Source organism: Mobula birostris, chromosome 6, assembly GCF_030028105.1.
Source record: "Mobula birostris isolate sMobBir1 chromosome 6, sMobBir1.hap1, whole genome shotgun sequence".
NCBI classification, from domain to species: Eukaryota; Metazoa; Chordata; class Chondrichthyes; order Myliobatiformes; family Myliobatidae; genus Mobula; species Mobula birostris.
Genome location: NC_092375.1, coordinates 150,399,949 through 150,420,378, shown reverse-complemented (window position 1 = coordinate 150,420,378; position 20,430 = coordinate 150,399,949). Strand labels below are relative to the sequence as shown.

General features: G+C 40.6%; 1 protein-coding gene across 1 annotated transcript in view; it reads right to left on the bottom strand.

Moving 5' to 3' along the window:
- The window catches only part of LOC140199469 (protein boule-like), a 104,654-nt gene that overhangs the window by 54,697 nt on the left and 29,527 nt on the right, over positions 1–20,430 (bottom strand). The window contains exons 5-7 of the mRNA XM_072261613.1: positions 15,738–15,813; positions 14,820–14,947; positions 12,325–12,405 (exon numbers count right to left, since the gene is read on the bottom strand). Coding sequence (XP_072117714.1) covers positions 12,325–12,405; positions 14,820–14,947; positions 15,738–15,813 — 285 coding nt within the window. The remainder of the gene's footprint in view (positions 1–12,324; positions 12,406–14,819; positions 14,948–15,737; positions 15,814–20,430) is intronic.

Sequence of the window (20,430 nt, the reverse complement as noted above, 5' to 3'; positions counted from 1 at the left end):
CATGACACTAGTCACACCATGCTGAACCTTTTGATTCCTAACTTTGAGGTCTTAACTATATCTGTCCCCACAACCTCTCTACTAACTTATACTTCTGCCAAAGGGTCATCATCAGAAATGTCAACTGTACTGTTTCCATAGATACTGCCTGGCCTGGCCTGTGGAGCACCTCCAGCATCTGCAGATTCTCTCTTTGTTCTCCACTAACTGTTCTGGCACTCTGGTTCCATCCCTCTGCAATTCCAATTTAAATCTCACCATGCAGCATTAACAAATCTTCTTGCCAGGATATCAGTCTCCCTCCAGTTCAGGTGCAAACCGCCCATTTTGTCCAAGTCCCGCCTTCCCAGGAAGAAAGCCCAATGATCCAAAAATCTTATGCCCTCCCTCCTGCACCAACTCCCTAGCCATGTTTTAAGCTGTATAATCCTCCTAGTTCTGGCCTTACTATTGCATAGCATGGGAAACAATCGTGAGATCACAACTCTGGAGGTCCTGCCCTTTAACTTAACACTTAACTCCCCATGCAGAACCTCATAACTCCTCCTACCCACATCATTTTTACCTACATGGACCACAACCTCTGGTTGTTCACCTTCCCACTTAAGAATGCTGAGAACTTGATTGGAGATGTCCCAGACCCAGAATGCAAAATACCATTTGGGAATCTCATTATTGCACATTGAACCTCCTGTCCCATCCCTTAATGAACCTAACACTCTAGTGCACCTGTTCTACCCCTCCTTCCCTTCTGAGTCAGAGGCAGACTCAGTGCCAGAGACCCAACTGCTATGGCTTTCCTGTCAGGTCATCCTACACACCCCCCCCCCACCTTCCCCAACAGTACCCAAAGTGATATACCTGTTGAAAGGGATGGCCACAGGGGTACTGTACACTGGCACCTTAACCCTTTCTCCTCCTGTCACCCAGTTTCCTGTGTCCTGCACCTTGGGTGTAACTACCTCTCTATACGTCCTGTCACCCATTCAGCCACCCAAGTGATCCGGAGTCGATTCAGTTCCAGCTCCATCTCTTTTACGCAGATTGTTATAAGCTGCAGGTGGCTGCACTTCTTACAGTTGTAGTCGTCCTAAATCCTGCAAAAGGGGCATTCAACTATCCTGCCTGGCATCTCTACTGTCCTAAATGAGCAGACGTGAAGAGGGAAAGAAAACAGAAAACTACCTTGAGCTTTTCTTTTTTGCCTTCTCCAACTGAAGCCTTGAAGAGCTAAAGCCTCACCACTCTAATTCTGTCCACTCTGATTATGGCCACTGTGCCTGCCCCTTCCTTTCTTTAATTTGCTCTTGCTAATCAATCCCAAATACCAATTCGTTGCTGGTCAGAGTTTCACGTAAACTGTCGTGATCCGCTGCTGCCTTTTTCTATTCGGTCAGTGGGCCTGAATGAAATCCCTTCCTCTCAAACTTCTGATATCGGGATTTGTCACTGGTCAGAGCTCCAAAGAGGTGTGCACTTTGCAGATGTGCATCATGAATCTCAATTTGCCCACCAATGAGTAGCTCAATTGCTAAATGCTGGACAAAAGCACTCTGCAAGTTGTAACACACTGGAGTTGGAAGGTATCTGAGCAGCCTGTAGTGAGTTCTAAACTCAGATCCACTTACAGCAGTGGTCAGCATCCCAGGCACTTTTATACAATGACGATAAATTGTAGCTTTCTGCTCCAATTAATGTTGGTAATGGTTTAAAAAATGCTATCATTTGGTGTGTGCATGACATCAAGAAATGACAGATGTGCATTGACAGATGTGACAGAAGAAAACAAAGTAGTATCCAATCCACTTCTGTGTTACACATGATTTAAACCAGAAACGATCTTCAATACAATCTTTTCTAGTTAAGTCAAAACTTAACTGCATTGTGCTCAAAAAATAGGTGCCGCATGATTTAATTTTCAGTCATTGTATTATTTAGTTGGACTGGTGTGCGTAGTTTTCCACTACCCTATCCAGGTCACTCAGACCTTGACAATACTGGTTGGGTTGAGCTGTTCTCCGATCTTGACAATTCATTTGCAAATGTTTTGTCACCATATAATGATGTGTCCTTGTATGATGATGAAACTTTTGCAAATGAATTGCGAAGATTGGAGAACAACTGAACCCAACCATCACATTTTCCAAAATATATCCTTTGACAGCACTCTTCCTTCCTTATTCCAAAACTGCAACATTTATTCACGAAGCAGCAGCTGAACCTGAAATGTATGGTCAGGCCCTGTGGGCGGGCACACTAAGATCCAAGATTATTTTATGTAATTTCCAGTACACAAAGAACAAAATAATTGTAACTCCAGATCCAGTGCAGCACAACACAAAAAAAACATTAACAAAAAAACCCACAATACAAATATATACATTATACACTGTACACTGATTGTATGCCCACAAAATGATGCTAAGCACAGAACTGTCCATACACAAGGATCTTGTCAAGAAATGATAAAGTAGTGATGATGGTAGGTATGTAGAGTTGGGTTAGTGGGTGGAGATGTTGATCAGACATACTGCTTGGGGAAAGTCATGTTTTTGAGTGTGGTGGTCCAGGAGTGGATGCTACAAAACCTCTTCCCTGACAGGAGTGAAGAAACAGTCCATGAGCAGGGTGGGATCCTTCATGATGTTACTAGCCCTGTTCTGTATATATGCTCTAGATCAGGGGTCCCCAACCGTTTTTGAACCGTGGACAGGTTACTCTTGCGGACCAGCCGACCCGGGGGGGGGGGGGGGGGGGGGTGTTAAAGTAGGGTTAAACTTCACCTCAACATGTCCTTTACAGTTAGGGTTGCCAACTTTCTCACTCCCAAATAAGGGACAAAAGCAGCAGTCAAATACAGGACATTTGTGTTTACCCCGAGAAAGGCTACCATGACCATGATGCCTTTTTCCTACAAATCGGTTTTGGTTTAATCTTCCCGATTCTAAGTGAAACTACACTGTACCTACATTATTTCTACTTTATATAGGCTGTATATTTATCACATCATTCCTGCTTTTACTATATGTTATAGTGTTATTTTAGGTTTTGTTATTTGGTATGATTTGGTAGATTATTTTTTGGGTCTGGGAACGCTCAAAAATTTTCCCCATATACATCAACGGTAATTACTTCGCTTTACGCCATTTTCGCTCACGAACTGTTTCATAGGAATGCTCTATCTTAGTGGGGCAAATACAGGACAGTTGGCAACCCTATGTTCAAGTTCAACAGGGCATGACAGGGAACGAGGAAAGGTACAGCTGACTCATATCTTTTACGTTTCCTCCCGGCCCAGTAGCACATGCTTTGCAGTGGTTGGGGATCACTGTTTTTGCGGACCGGCCGACCTCGGGGGGGGGGGGGGGGGGAGGTAAGTGGTGTTACTCACGACTGGAATATAGGTGATAAGTCACTTATAAGTGGTTAATACACTCAATTTCACTTATAAAAGGCTTTATCTAATGAATTTAATATTAAACACACACTGTATATTTTCTTCGCATGAATATAGTGATAAGTCAATTATAAGTTGCAGAGATATGATGTTGGAAATGGAAACAAAGTTTTCAGTGCTTTCGTGGCTATCTCAGGATATTCAAGCCTTGACTTCGATCCAGAATGTTGGCAGAGATGTTATGTCAAACATACATTTCAGACCACTGTCATTTGCAAGCTTGAGGAGTTGATCTTCTTCCTGCGCTGACATGGATGATTCACTAGGGACATTCACAAACGGGTCATGGACCCATTCCTTTGCACGTCTTGGGTCATTTGTGGTTGGGAAGTAATGCTCCAATTCTGTCGACAGCGAAGATAGGTGATTGTGCACCAGCTGGGAGAAAGATGGTACAGCCTCAGTCTCTCCCAAAATCCCAGCTAATGTTGGGAACATGTCAAATATGCCCCTGTCCACTCGCTGTCCCCACAATTTCAGTTTGACTTTGAAAGCAGAAACTTTTATCTGCCAACTTGAAGACAGTTGTCATTCTCCCCTGAAGTGACAAATTGAGTTCATTGTGCAGGTTGAAGATATCACACAGATAAGCAAGTTTTGCTATCCACCACTCGTCACTGAAGTGTGCTGCCAGTGGTGACTTTTTGCCTGAAAGAAATCTTTGTAGCTGCTCTCTTAACTCAAAAACCCTGGCCAGGGCTCACCCCCTTGATAGCCACCTGACTTCAATGTGTAAGAGAAGGCGTTTGTGCTCTGCATCCATTTCCTCGCAAAGCTGCTCAGACGTGAGTTAAGGGCTTTTGCTTTGATGGGATTGATAACTTCAACAACGTTACTCAATACGCTGTTAAGATCAGGTGACATTTTTCAGCTAGCCAGCATTTCCCTGTGTATGGTACAGTGTGTAGACTGGCATTCAGGAGCAACCTCTTTGACTCGGGTAGTGAAACAAGACAGCCATCCAGTCATAGCTGCAGCCCCGTCTGTGCATATTCCAATACAGAATGACCAGTCCAGTTTGCCTGACATGTAGTCATTCGAGGACTTGAACAGTTCTGCCCCAGTTGTGTTAGTTGGCAGCAGCAGTGCACACTATATATCCTCCTGCACATGGTCTTGAAATATATATCACACATAAACCACCAGTAATATTGCCTTGTTGTTGACATCGGTAGGCTCGTCGACCTGGATAGCATACCATGGTGACTCATTAAGCTGTTACAACAGCTGTGCTTTGATGTCCTCTACTATGTCATCGATTCTCCTTGAAACTGTGGTAGCTGAAAGAGAAATCTGTGCCATCTTGTTAGCTGCAGCTTCTCCCAGCAGTTCACGGCACATGTCCTTGGCAGCAGGCAGAATCAATTCTTCACCAACAGTGAAAGGCTTCTTAGCCTTAGCAATACAGCTAGCCACTAAGTAAGACGCTCTCAGAGCAGCAGCATTTGTGGAGGTGGTGGCTCTCAGCACTTGCTTCTGTCCCGTTTACTCACGTTTTTACCACTCAAAAAAACTCAATGGGTTTTGTCTTTAAGTGCAGGGTGCTTGGACTCAAGGTGCCGAAGCGGTTTTGAGGGCTTCATTGCCTCATTAGACAGCTTGTCTCCACTTATCACACACAGGGGGCTTGGAGCGTTCAAGTCACTAGTCGCAATAAAGCCAATATTTTATGTACGACTCGTATTTTCTGTGGAAGGAAGCTTTTTTTGTAGTTTCGGCCTCAGCTGTCTCTGCATTATCATAATCGTTAGGCCTTTTATGTCTCCTACCACCTCTTCCAAAGAAACCCTCAAGCGACGTTTGTTTTTTACTCAAGTAGTTGTAGGTTAATGATGACCTCGACCTCGTGTGCATTCAACAGTGGGTGTGACAGGGAATGAGGAAAGATGCAGCTGACTCATATTGTTTCCTCGCAGCCCGATTGAGGACCACTGCTCTAGATGGCAGGAACGTTAGTCTGGTGATGCATTGTGCAATTTGGACTACCTGTTGTAGAGTTGTCCTGTCTGCTGCAGTGCAATTTTCATACTATGAAGTGATGTAGCAAGTTAACATGCTCTCTATTGTGCATCTGCGGAAGGATATGAGTATAAATGTGTACAGTTCAGCTCCCGTCAGCCTCCGCAGAGTAGAGCTGTTGATGAGCTTTCCTGAATATGTAGGATGTGTTCTGGCAGCATGAGTGTTTGTGAATTCCCAGTTGTTTGAAACTGTTCAGTTTCCACCTGAAGATAATAACCATCTCCTTTGTCTTGCTGACATCAAGAAAGAGGTTATTTGCCTGGCACCAGGTATTTTGAGCTCTTCCACTTCTTCTCTGTAGGCAGTCCCATCATAGATCATGAGCCTCAACAGTGACGTGTCATTGGCAAACTTGACAATGTGATTACTTGCGTGTTTGGCTGTGTACTTGTGTGAGCAGAGTGTAATAAATGGGCTCAACACACAACCTTGGAGAGCATCCATGTGGAGAATGATCTGGTGGAAGGACCAATTGTGCATTCTGACTAGGAAGAACAAGATGGTTAGGAAGTCCAACATCCAGTTGCACAGTGGTGTATTTAGACCAAGGAGTAGGAACTTGCTTGCCAAGGACTGTGGGACAATAGTGTTGACTGCCGAACTGAAATCCAGAAACAACATTCTGATACAAGTCTTCTTGTTTTCTAGGTGTGTTAGGGCCAGGTGCATGACAGATTTTACGTCATGTGTCGTAGAGCAGTTCTGTCGGTAGGATATTGGTAAGTGTCCAGTGTGGCAGGTGTTTTTGATATGTGCCATTCAAAGCACTTGGCAATGACTGGTGTCAATGCCAACCGACAGTAATAGTTTAGTTCTGAAATATATTCTTTGGTAGAGGGATGATGGTAAGTGATTTGAAGCATGTGGAGACAGCAGCCTGGATGAGAGAAGTATTGAAGATACCTGTGAAGACGCCAGTGAGTTGGTGTGCACTTTGAGCATTTGGCCTGGGATGTTGTCTGGCCAGGCCACCTCAAAGGGAGGTGGGGGGGAAAGAGGGATTTAACCTCTGCAGGGTCCTCCTCACATCTGCTGCTGTTACAAATAGTAGCTGCTTACGTGGAAGTGAAAAGCTTTTGTAGCCAGTGTTATGTTACATGCTGCCTTGAAAGTGTGCATAAAAGTTGTTTATACAGCATCAGGAAGAGGTGTCACTGATACAGTCGACGTTATTTTCCCTTGTGTAGTCAGCAATACATTGATGCCCAGCCAAATACGCCAAGGATCATTATTGGACAGGTGTTCCTGAATTGTTTGCGCATAGGCAGTCTTTGCTCTCTTGACACCTAAGATGTGATTGTTGCTGGCTGCTCTGAGAGCTGTTCAATTTCCAAACTTGGAGGCAGCATCCTGGCCTTTTAGTAGGGAGCACACCTCTACGTTGAGCTAGGGCTTCTGACTGGGCCGTGCGATGACCATTCTTGAGGTACCAACTTTGTCTAGACACTTACAGATGTAGCCAGTGACAGATGAGGCATATTCCTCAAGGCCTCTCTCTTCACCTTTTGTGGTGCCCTCATTGAAAATCTGCCAGTTTAGTTCTGGAGCACAGAAGATTATATTATTAGGACATACAGTAATAGTCCTCTTGAATGGTTTCTCCATTTTCAGCAGCAGTTGGTATGCTGGAATTAACATCATGGTGACGTGATCAGAAAGCCCAAGATTAAGGCGTGGGATGACTTTGTAAGTACCATGTCTGTTTTTTTAAGTGCCTGTAGCTGTTAGATCTTGCAATTAGATCAATAGCATATGGCGAAACTGACATAATGTAGTTTTATGTGGGAAAATCAGTTTGCAATGGTCTTGTGCAATATGATCACAATCTTGATAGGACTACACCCTATCCTCGTTATATGCGTCTTCAGACAGTGCGGGCTCACAGTTATGCGTTGAAACTATTTCTACCAACTTCTCCTTATATGCGTCCAAAACTCAGTTATGTGAGGCTGTTGGGATGAGAAGCACCGCTTTCCCGCCAATACAAGTCACGTGCACAAGCCTCACAGTCTCACTCCCGCCAGTCTCCCATTGGCTTTGGCAACGTGTAGATGCGCTCTTAAACTTTTGTTGTTATTACCTACGGTGCACTGATTTTGTGCTTGAAATATTTAACTATGCCTCCTAAGCGTCCGATGTCAAGTCCTGGGCCATCAGCCAAGTGGCAGAGAACCACTGTAACACTTGAAAAAAAGTTGGAAATTATAAACAGGGATGCTACTTTGGCCTGGGTGAGTCCACGATCAGAAACATAAAGAAAAATACTGAGAAAATAAGAAGTGCAGTGATTGACTCATCACAAGTGTCTTCAAAGATTGTTACCAAAGTGCATAACCCGATTATGACAAAAATGGAGAAAATGTTGAGTTTATACATTGATCATGAAACAAAAAAAAAACACTCAGTTCCGATTATCTTCGTGTGAGAAGTTTTGGAAATTTATGGTTGCCTTTGTTCAGAGGCTAGTGAGGAAGTGTCAAGTGATATTGTTAGCTTTAATGCAAGTAGAGGATGGTTTCCATTAAACACCTGTGCGTGGTGAGCAGGCTAGTGCTGACTATGAAGCTGCTGAATGCTACCCTTTGCAGTTGTAGGCTATGATAGCTGAGTTAGGCATCACAACAAAGCAGGTGTTTAATGCAAACGAGACCGGGGCTTTTTTGGAAGCGTATGCCAAAACGCACTTACGTAAGGATGAAAAGACTGCGTCAGGTTTCAAGACAGCAAAGGATAGGTTGACTCTGCTTATGTGTTGCAACGCCAATGGAGACTGTAAGATGAAACCTCTCTTAGTTTGCCATTCAGTAAACCCCCGTGCTCTTGGGGCTTGAGTAAGAATATGCTTCCTGTCCACTGGGCCGCTAACAAGAAAGCATGGGTCACTGGTCAAATCTTTGAAGATTGGTTTGCTAATCATTTTGCTGTTGAGGCTGAACGCTACTGCTGGGAACAGAATCTTGTCTTTGAAGTTCTTTTATTGCTTGACAATGCGCCAGCCCATCCTAAACATTTGGACAGCATTCATCCTAACATAACAGTGCTTTTCCTGCCACCTATCACAACATCGCTGATTCAACCGGCAGAATTTTTTAAGGCTGCGGAGCACTTGCCACAAATGGCGATGGACATGGACCGAAGTTTAGAATAAAGTCAGCATTTCAGTCATTTCCTGCAGTCAATCCTTCTTCCCTACAAGCAAGTTTATGCTGAAAAACAAAACACTGCCGTGCAAACAACCCTCACCACTTTCTTCAAACCGGTGTCATCTCCTGCTGCCGGCAGGTCTGAGACTTCTGAGAGTCTTCCTTCACCCCTTGCTGTCCTTGATGATCCTAACGACACACAACCATCCAGCTCATCCACGTAAAGCCCCTCGACACCACTGCACAACCACTCATCTCCCGGAGACAACACAGCTGCCACTGTTGGTGAGTACTGTACACCCTAGTATGTTAACTTTCTATGATTTATCACGTTGAATATTACCTTAAATTGATGAAATATAATATGAATGTTGCCTTGTGGTACTGCTTTTGTGTCGTATTGGTATGAAAATGTGAATAAATTACAGATAAAACATATTTAGGAAGCCCTCCAGAATGCATCCCTATTTTCTCCATTTAAATAATTATTCACATTATGCGTTTTCCATACTATGCACCGACTGCAAGGAACGTATCCCCCGCATATAACGAGGATAGGGTGTACTTAAAAATGTGTTCAGGTGAAAGTCACTGTTCCATTGAAGAGTAGGAAAGAAACATGAATGCTCTATCTACACAGCTATTATGACCAGTATCAAACTGCTTGCTTTTCATCTGGCTTTCTGAAATGAGTGCAGGCAATTTCGAATTCATCTTGAACAGGAAGGTTTTATCAGTTTACAGGGACATGTGGCAGGATTCAGAAGACAAAAGACCACTCCTATTTTCATAGTGCAACAGCATATCTTTAATATGCAAACAACAGGAATTCTGCAGATGCTGGAAATTCAAGCAACACACATCAAAGTTGCTGGTGAACGCAGCAGGCCAGGCAGCATCTGTAGGAAGAGGTGCAGTCGACGTTTCAGGCCGAGACCCTTCGGTTTCCTTCAGTTAGTCCTGACGAAGGGTCTCGGCCTGAAACGTCGACTGCACCTCTTCCTACAGATGCTGCCTGGCCTGCTGCGTTCACCAGCAACTTTGATGTGTGTTTCTTTAATATGCATCTTGTTTAGACCCAAGGAGAAATTTAAGGGAAAGCTCTTAAGCTGATGTGGTAAATCACCAAAACTGTGTTCAGTTTGGGACTAATTTATGGACAATTTCACTTTCATGCTTGTTTCCAAAATTCTTAAATTTGAAATTTAACCTTGAGCACATCTTTTTTTTTGCCTGCCTTCAATTATGACCTCAAAACTTGCACACTACCAATTTTACAGCTCAGGAATTAGATAGTTTATCCTTGTTTAAAAAAAAGCACTTCATTGGCATTCCAATCCTAAAGCATCATATCCAAATCAAAGGACACTTATAAATTGTAATCAAAGCTACTTCCACTTCTCTGAGCATTCTAGGACAGACCTCAGTAGATGTGCTTATACAACTTTTCTTGTATTGTACTTCCTTATCTAAAAACATCCTTGCTATTTCTCCGGAAGGGTAAACCTGAGATCATAGAACGATCGACTCATTGGCAGCATTTTTTAAAGTAAGAATAAAATAGAAAACCATTATTCTGAACACAAAATAGATACGGCACTGCTAACATAAGTAGCTACTCTAAGGCTAGATTCAGATTATCCAACTGAGAAAAATAATAATACAGCATCTCCTAACTGGAGACTGTAAGCCAGAAATGCAAAGAATGTTAGATTATCCGAACTATACATTTCTTTCTTGAAATTCAACATTATTTTCATCAACAGTTTTGGCTATTACTGGATACAATCTAAATAGTGTGGGATCTGTAAATTAAATTAGGAGTTTTGCCCTCTGACAATCTGGTTGTTGCCAAAACTGTCGAATAGTCTAAGACACATCTGCAGATATTGTTTAAATGCAGCCAAAGATAAAATTTTTATTCTGCATTGGAGAGAGAATATTCTGTACAACCTACTGGAAATACATCAACATAAAATATTGCACAATTTCTTGAACACTCTTCGTGCCACTTAACAACTTTGCTTCAATATGGAATTGCAAAATCTTCAATTTTGAAAATACAACAAATTTTGAAATTGCAAGGCTGGAAAACCTGCCAAATAAGCCTGCACCAAGTTAAGGGCACATTAAATATTAGCATGGTTCACAGCTCTAGTGACTTAGTTTTAACTTTGACTCCTGGTGCTATCTATATGGATGCATGGGTTTTCTTGAGGTCGTCAAACCAGACCCCAAGCACATGTTCAATTTTACTCTTAGTGAATAAAAATTAATACAGCAAATTACCCCAATTGTAGGCAATGGATAGTTGATGGACCTTCGAGAGAGAATAGGTTTCAGGGAGAATAATTGGATGAGGTGAATAGCCTAATTCAATATTGTAAGAAAATATGTCAAATCTGGTATGGGTGCAATTCTCATTTACATGAGTGGGAGAAATGCTGCTACAATTTATTTTAGTTCGAATTATGTAAGTTTTAACAGTTTTAAGGAATGTTTGTAAATATTCATAATAAAGCTCATTCTCTCCATAAGATGAAATGCAGTTATTTGCCTTAATTATTATGACAACATAGCACACACAAATGATCTCTATCCACCAAGCACTTACAAGATGCAATTACCTGAATGCTTCTAAGTCATATAGCATCCTGACTTAGAAAAATACATTGTTCGTCTTTCATTTTCATTGGGTCTATATCTTAAAATTCCTTACCCATCAGCTGGATTACATCTGTTCAAAATGTTGACAATAGGGATGAGCAACAAATGCAATCAATGGTGTTCATATTCAGAAAGGTGAATAAACCTAAAAGGGTGCTGTCATCTGCGTATGGTCCTTTCAAATACCAGAGATAGGGATTGGAATGGTTTCTCCCAGTTGTTAAACACTGGTTCGTTGTATGGGTTAGTTATTAATTGAATTGCTGCAATCAAATTTGGCAGCACTGGCATCAAATCAGTGTTACACACTGTCAATATTATTGACATATATCCAACATGTGGAAGTGCTACCATTCCCAAAATAATGGACAGCACAAAATGCACTGATACTAGATAGAACACCAGGGGTCCTTAAACAACAGGTGTTACAGAAATGAAACACATAATCATAATATTTTAGGAGATTGTGATATGTATTGCTCTTAATTAAAATGAGTGAAAAATCTGTGAACATAAATTTGACATCATACACTGCATTTGATAAATATTTCTTCCAAAGCTCCTAAAATAGCATAAATTTGTGAAATCTAATCTCAAAAAAGTGAAAGTCAAAGTAAACTTATCAAAGTACATTTATGTCACTATATACTATCTTGAGATTCATTTTCTTGAAGGATTTACAATACAATAAAATTAATGAAAACTATACATAAACAAAAACTGACAAATCGACCAATGTGCAATACAAGGCAAATAGTGCAAATAAAAATAAGCAATAAATAATACTGAGATAATGGGTTGTAGAGTCCTTGAAAGTGCACTTGTACATTGTGGAACCAGTTCAGAATTGAGGTGAGTGAAATTATCCATGATGGTTCAGAAGCCTGATTTTAAGGGTAACATTCCTGAACCTGGTGGTGTATGATCAAAGGCTCCCGTACCCCTTGTCCGATGGCAGTAGATCGTGTAAAACATTAAAACATTCATTTATTGCCTCACTATATAGATAATGTACCGTTTGTTAGAAATTCCTACCTGATAATGGTATGTTGGCTGTTGGTAAATTGGCTGAGCTTGATGAGTCACCATTACTGGTGAGCTAGAAATAGAGCGAGGCTGATGGAGTAGAACAGTAAGCAGTTTCATAAAAGATGACACAAACAACATTACACAATTGGAAGATTTCATATTATAAGAATCCCTCCAAAAGGTAGCTTCTCCTCCACATATCAAAGCAAATTATAGAATTATGGAATATTATGGGATCGTAACAGATTATTTAACCAATTCAAATATATGTATTCATTCCCCAAATTTTGCATAACATTTTTCTTTATGAAGCTCTTTCCAAAAATTCTCATCACCATGAACCTCCTCCCACTTTATTTCCCACTGGTCTAAGATTTCCATTTTGTACTTTTCAAGGTTTTCTCATTATCTATTACCAAATTATTGACATTAATATCAATCAAACATTATATGATGCAAATTAACACCTCTGCCATTTCAGTCATCAGCAATATTACTATTATCTAATCCTAGAGCCTTTCTGATTTATGTTTAATTACATTAATTCCTTGTCCTTTAGGAGTGACAGGATCTAAACAAACCATACAAGCAAACCCATCCCATATTGAGCTGACAGTGCAGCTAAAAGGCACGTTTCCCTGGCTCTTTTGTTGCCTCCAAAACACATATGAAGAGGCACAATGGGCAGATACAAGTTTGTGTTTAACAAGAATATGGTGTAACTCATCCCTGCAAGTTTGTTCATGGGTCATCAAACAGTGTCATTATCAGGAGTTACAGAAAAATTGAAGCAGACCTCAAAGCAAAATTCATTTCTTCATTTTACTAACATTTGACATTAAGACTACTGCTTCAGCTTCTTTCCACGAATTCTTCAATATAATGTATCTGAGTGTCCTCATTATCTGTTTGAGGAGATCTGACTCTATTCTATATTCAATGTAGATTTCTACATCCACGTTTATAATGAAAACCATCTAAATTAGTATCACTCTGCGCATTTGGACAATCTGGCCTTTTAAGTGGCTTTTTTTTCAGATAATGCTCAAACTAGTTTGAAAACCTGAAAAACATGACATTTTCATGCAGTAAAACAGCGTTTGTATGAGTTCTCAGTGAGTGATATTTCCATTGTCCATATAAAGTAAAACTCTGAAACCTGTGTGGTTGTATGTTACTTCAAGAATTCAAACAGGCATTTCCCACCACTGGTTATGCTTTATTGCTGATGCAATTTCAACATGAGACATGCATAAAGTCTTGCAGACAACTTGGTGGGAAGAAGTGTTGAGCTTTCCATGGGAATCAGTAAGTTTGTGGAAGATGTCAATTGGATACAATCTGTCTCCAAAGAGGAAGAGACCAAGAAAGGTGGGAAAATGCTGAGGGTGAACCAAATGAATTTGAGGGCAGAAAGGAAGTCAATAACGAAGTTTATGAATTGATGAGCTTTGCATGGGTATAGAAAGTGCCCCAATGCAGTCATCAAAGTAGCAGAAAGGGGGTTGGAGAGCGTTGTCAGGGTCACAGATTGTTCCAAATAGCCAGTGAAAAAGCAGGCATAACTGGGGCCCAGGCGAACCGCCAGAGCTACACTGGAGCAAGTGGGAAATCAGAAAGAGAAGTTGTTGAGGGTAAGTACCAGTTCTGCCAGATAGAGGAGGGTGGTAGTGGAAGGGACTGGATGAGCTTGTTATCCACAAAGAAACAACAGCCCAGAGCCTTCCTAAGGTGGTGTAGAGCATGTGAGCTACCATAGATGTAGGTGGAAAGGAATTCTATGGGGGGGGGGGGGATGTTCAACAAGATGGATTCAGATGTGAGAGCATGAGTTCAGCAGGGCAGAAGCAAGCAGAAACAATGGAGCTACCAGCAGCCTGGCTCATGAATCTTGTGCAAAAGGTAGAAACAGCTGGTATGGGGTTGGGGAAAAATAAGGTTGGAGGCTGTGGAGGGGAGACCTCTGCAGTGATGGGGTTGGTGATAGTGAGGGAGATGGTGGCCTGGTCATTCTTAATGGGGTCCTGCTTCAGGGGTAAGAAAAAGTGTCCAAGTGTACCTGCCTGACCACTGCAATATAGAAGTCAGTCCGGCAGACTACAATGGCACTGCCCTTTAAATCACCCGGGTGTAAGCCTTCAGCTTCTGGTGACTTGTCTCCCTTTGGTCCCCAATACTTTGCACATTGATAGAGCACAATGATTATTGTAAATATTATTTAGAACTAGCTCATCAGATATCTTTGGAATACTTGTGGTACCCTCCACCACGAAGACTGGTGCAAAATACTGTTACAAACCTATCTGCCATTTTCCTGTTTCCTGTTACTGATTTCTTTGTCCTATCTACACCCTTTTTATGTATCTAACTGAAATCCTTCTGTTCGTTTTGACATTACTTGCTAGCTTTCTGTCCTAACTAATGTTCCCCTTCATTAATTTTTTCATTTCCTCTAATGCTGGTTCCTGGAAAATTAAAAAAAAAAGTATGCATTTACTCACAGGCCAAGGCTGTGGAACAGAAGCAATTTCTGGACTGTGGAAATAAGCCACTCCATTGTGGTATGTATATGGGTATCCTGTTGAAGTGGTTAAGTACATTGTCCCAGCTGCTGGCATTAAGCTTGTTCCTACTCAACAGGCACAATGTGATTCAATTAAAAATACTGAGCACTTACTGAAAAAATGCGTAAAGGTTAATACATAATCTTCTACAGAAAATTTCATACCAGCTCATATACAAGCTTAAAGTTAACAAGCATTTACCTAAACTCTCAAAGTCATCCTCCTGAGACGATAGCAGTATCAATATAATTCAGCATCATGTGGGTAAAAGATTGTAAGGGAAATTATTTTGAGTACCCTAATACACTGATGTTATAGCATTAAAGACACTTAGTGAGATTCATCTTACCCTGGCATGAAACTCATCACAAATACAATTTGACTAGAAAGAATAAAGCAACAATGTGCAAAGCAAAACTTTCAGAAATACAAAATATGAAGCATGAACAGAATCCCAACAGAAACTCTCAAAGCATTTGCTACTAAATTATGTAAAAAACAAGTAATTTACAAAATAAAAGGAATACACAAATTGAAATCACTTGTGAAATTCTGCTATCAGACTTGGCAAAACTGATTTAAAAAAATCCCAGCTCACTATGAATCTCCCCATATCAATATTAATTACGTATCTATTCAACCAGTGAATAGATTTACGGTCTCAACATGAAATTAAACTGTAAATAAAAATGGTTCACAATGAAGCTGTGGATTTTCATCCGAGGTAGTGCATTGTCCCCATAAGATTTATTAAAACTACCTTGAATCTATTTGCTTTTACATCTTTTCATTAGTGTAGTCATTAAACAGTCCACTGTATTCTTCCCAGAATTATCAACTATATTAAATACATACGTGGTATCCCCACTTGCTGCTTTCTTATTGCAGGACCAATATTCAGTTTTTTATCCTTGTAATTCAACTTTTCTGCCTGAAAACACAAAGTTACAAAACTTATTATCAAATTAAAAAACAGAAGTCATATACAGAACTAAAAAGTATAATTTAATATGAATTTGGAAAGTAAAGGATTTTTTTTACCCAGCTATAAATTTTTGAGCATAACATATAAGATTAAGTGTATCCTTCAAAAATTTCTAACACATTATATTCAATCTAAATTGCACCGACATTACAATTGTAAGAATATTTAGGGGAAAACATTAAATTTGGAAAAAAAAATCTGAAGCGGTTGTGGCAATCAGATTTTAGCTTTAAATATTTCTTGAACCTTACAAAGGGTCTCTGTAAAACCGAAGACAAACAGGAACTTGCATAACATTAATTTATTTTCCATAGAGTTTGGGTTGAGATGATCATACCAAAATCCTTGGAAGGAGGATGGAGAAAACAGTCCCCAATGAGCTCAGATTGATTGGGCTTCAGACAGAATAGTTAGAATCATAGGGTGTTACAGCATGGATACAGGCACTTTGGTCCAGTGAGTCCATCTCAACCCAGCTACTCTCAATTTCCTGCATTCGGCACTTATCCCTCATAAGTCCCACCCCTCTATGTACTATCAATCCAAGTGCTTCTTAAATTATACTACTGAACCTGCCTCAACCACTTCTTGCAGTTCATCCTATACACTTACCACCTTCATCTACTGTTTAATTACTTCAAAGAAACTCAAAAAAGTTCACCAAGCACGAATTCCCAGGCACAAAGTCATACTGACTTCTAATCAAATTCTTATCTATCCAATGTTGGTAGATCCTGTCCCTTAGAATTCCCTCCAGTAACTTCTCCACTATTGATGTCAGGCTGATTAGCCTGTCATTCCTGGCCTTGTTAGATATAAATATCGGAACATCATTTGATAACTTCATCAGTGTCTAAAGATAAAGCATATATCTCTGTAAGGGACTCTGCAATTTCTTCTCTACTTCTCTCCCCCCCCCCCCCCGGCAAATTTCGAGGATGCACTCAAAGTGCAGTAAGGCTGCAAATACTCCTTCCTGGTTATACAAATATCCTTCAAAGCATCTCCAGTTGTTTCCCTTTTGAGCAATCCTCATTTCTCTCCCTCAATAAGCAAACGAGAAACATTCACTAAAAATCTCATCTTTCTTTTGCAGATCAAGACATAGGTGGCTCTGCTCATCCTGAAAGGGATATACTCTCACTCTAGTCATGCTGCTAGATTCATCTCATACCCTCTGTACCCTCTTGTCTTCCTGATTTCCTTGACAGTATCAATCCATTTCTAGTCACTAAGTTCTAAGAATAATACATAAAACACTATTCAACCCCCCGCCAAGGTTGAATGTTTGATTTCAGTTGAAATTAAGCAATGTTGAGTACTTCCCTGAAATAAGCACAGTTGCAAACAGATTTCATTCACAAGTATAGTTTATTTGGGAAGGCATTAGAAATACCAACCTACAATGTTATCATTATTCTGAATTGTTTTTGAGTGCTGACAGGAAAAATCCCACTCTTAAATATACTCTAGTACTAATTGCAACTAGAATGTAACATAATCAAGAAGAATAATGCCTGATAAATTAAAAAATCCATCAGCCCAGTCTGTCATAAATGAGAAAATCTGTAAATGCTGGATATCCAAGCAGCGCGCACAAAATGTTGGAGAAGCTCAGTAGGCCAGGCACCATCTATGGAAAAGAGTAAACAGTCGATGCGGCAGGCTCAGACGCTTCATCAGGACTGGAGAAAAAAAGATGAAGAGTCAGAGTCTCCTTTGATATCATACAGATCTTCCACATCACCAGTCTGAGTGGCATCCATATCAAAAACAAACAACAGTACTCTTCTAGCACTTAACTGCTTCTTTCAATAATGCCGAATACAATTCTTTACGCCTTATTGTTTAAATACAGCTCAGAAAGTTTGGCCGTAGAGAAAATTTTATCAACCTGGTGTATTTAAAAAAAAATCTGTTCAGATCTCTTGTGGTTCATCTGATCTTCTGAATTTTCCTGCATTATGATCCAATCTTTGACAGAAAACAGACTGATTCAAAAACCACCAAATGTTCCAATTTAATTTTGCTCAGAAAAAGGACAGAGGAAGTATTGGAACCTCACTGTGCAATCAGATGCATCCACATTAGCAAGTAACAATACTGCCATGGGTAATTTAACAGTCTCTATTTGTATTCAAACTCAGAAAGGAAGTAGCATAAACTCCAGTGACAGAAAACACCATCATTTAAGTATTGAATTCTAATTACTTATGCACACATTCTCTTGAATTACTGGCAAAAACCCAGTAGCTAATTTTCATACACTGTCATCAAACACAATGTAAGTGAAGTGTGCTGTTTGGAATAATACCTACGCTATAAAGGGTAGAAAAAAATAAGAAAACAATTCACACCTCATTTTTTCCCTGTCGATTTATTAAGTAGTAACCACGTTTAACTCTGTACATATATTTTCCTTCTGGCTAAACACTCGCTTGAAAATAAATGGGCATCGATAGCCAGGAATGGAATTAAGACTAGCACAAACAAATGGGTAATGCAGACACAACTGTACACTAATCCAGAGGTCTCTGTAAGATTGCTATCACTGAACATCAATATTTTGCTGTTGCGTGAATGAAATCACTGGAGAGAAGAGTTACTGGTAGATACAAAGCAGCTTCTTTATTCGACAAAACAAGGTATAGCAGGCATCATATGGAGATGCTTTTGGTAGAACGGTCTGCTGTCCCAACGTAGGGCTCGATATTTATTTGTTAAACACAAAGGACAATTCCATATTTACAAAGTATAGACAATGCTTTCTTTTGAAGCTACATGCAAACTTCACACCTTCTGGTTCACATCTGTCCCACAGATGCCAGCATCGTCTGTGGACTGGGATTCACAGCTTTTAGGAAATGCATCGTTCCAAATTAAATCCACAATACATTGTCAAGGAACAGAAGACTAGTAGCCAAAGCCATTTGCTAAATGTAGATGACCTAAACCCAAAAATCACTCCAACATATTTAATATCTAGTTTTTCAAAATGTGACATAATTCACCGGTACAATGCTAGTCTTCGAAAATAATTATAATGCACCAAACCACTAAGAAATTCAGTGAAACACTGTAGAACTTCATGATGTTTTAAGTCCTAAATAATGCAAAGTCGAGGAATGCTTACAGTCCGAATCAGGTGTATTGTCACTGACAGAAATGGTGAAATTTATTGTTTTGTGGCAGTGCAGTGCAGGCATAACAAATTACTATGTTACAATAAAAAATGTGCAAAATAGAAATAGTGAGATTGCGCCCATGTACTGTTCAAAAATTTGAAGGCAGAGGAGCTGAAGCTGTTCCTAAAACAGTGTAGGTCTTCAGGATCCTGTACCTCCTCCCTGATGGTAGTAATGAGAAAAGGACATATGCTAGATGATGAATTCTGCCTTTGGAAGATACCTTCAATATCAGGGAGGACTGTGCCCACGATAGAGCTGACTGAATTACAATCCTCAAACCCCTTATAATTCCCATACATTGGCATCTCCATACCAGATGGTGATGCAACAAGTCAGAATGCTCTTCAATATGTGAAAATCTGCAGGTGTCTTTGGTGACATTCCAAATCTCCTCAAGCTCTTAATGAAGTAGAGCCACTGGTTTGCCTTTGTCATAATTGCTTCGACGTGTTGTGCCCAGGATAGATTGCGAGATATTGAATCTAGGATCTTGAAACTGCTCATCCTTCAGTACACTGACCCCTCAATGAGGATAGGTGTGTGTTCTCCCAACTTCCTCTTCATGAAGCTGATAATCAATTCCTTGGTCTTTGTGACGTTGAGTGCAAAATTTTTGTGACACCACTCAACTGGCTGAACTATTTTTTTCCTGTACACTCTTCATCGTCATTTGAGATCCTGCCAACAGCAGTGCCTTTGGTAAATTTATAGGTGGTGTTTGGGCTGTGCTTAGCCACATAGTCATGAGTGTACACAGTAGCGCACTGGGCTAATAAGGACACAATTCGCCTACCAACACAACCCATCGGCAGACGACACAATAGCCTCTGCTCTACATACCGTCCTTACACATCTGGAGAAGAATGTTTATATGAGAACGATGTTCTTGGACTACAATTCAGCATTCAACACCATAGTTCCATTCAGGCTCGACGAGAAGCTCAAGAGACCTTGGCCTTGACCCTGCCTTGTGCAGCTGAATCCTGGACTTTCTGTCAGACCGCCAGCAGGTGGTAAGAGTAGGCCCCCTCACCTCCACCCCTGACTCTCAATACAGGAGCACCTCAGGGCTGTGTACTAAATCCTCCTCTTTATTCCCTGTATACCCATGACTGTGTCACCACCCACAGCTCTAATCTGCTAATTAAATTTGCCGATGATACTATATTAACTGGCCTTCATCTCAAAGAATAACGAGGTAGCCTACAGGGAAGGAGTCATCTCTCTGACACAGTGGTGTCAAGAAAACCACCTCTCCCTCGATGTCGCAAAAACAAAGGAGCTGGTTGTGGATTACAGGAGGAATGGAGAGGGCCTAACCCCCCATTGACATCAATGGATCTGGGGTTAAGAGGGTAAATAGCTTTGAGTTCCT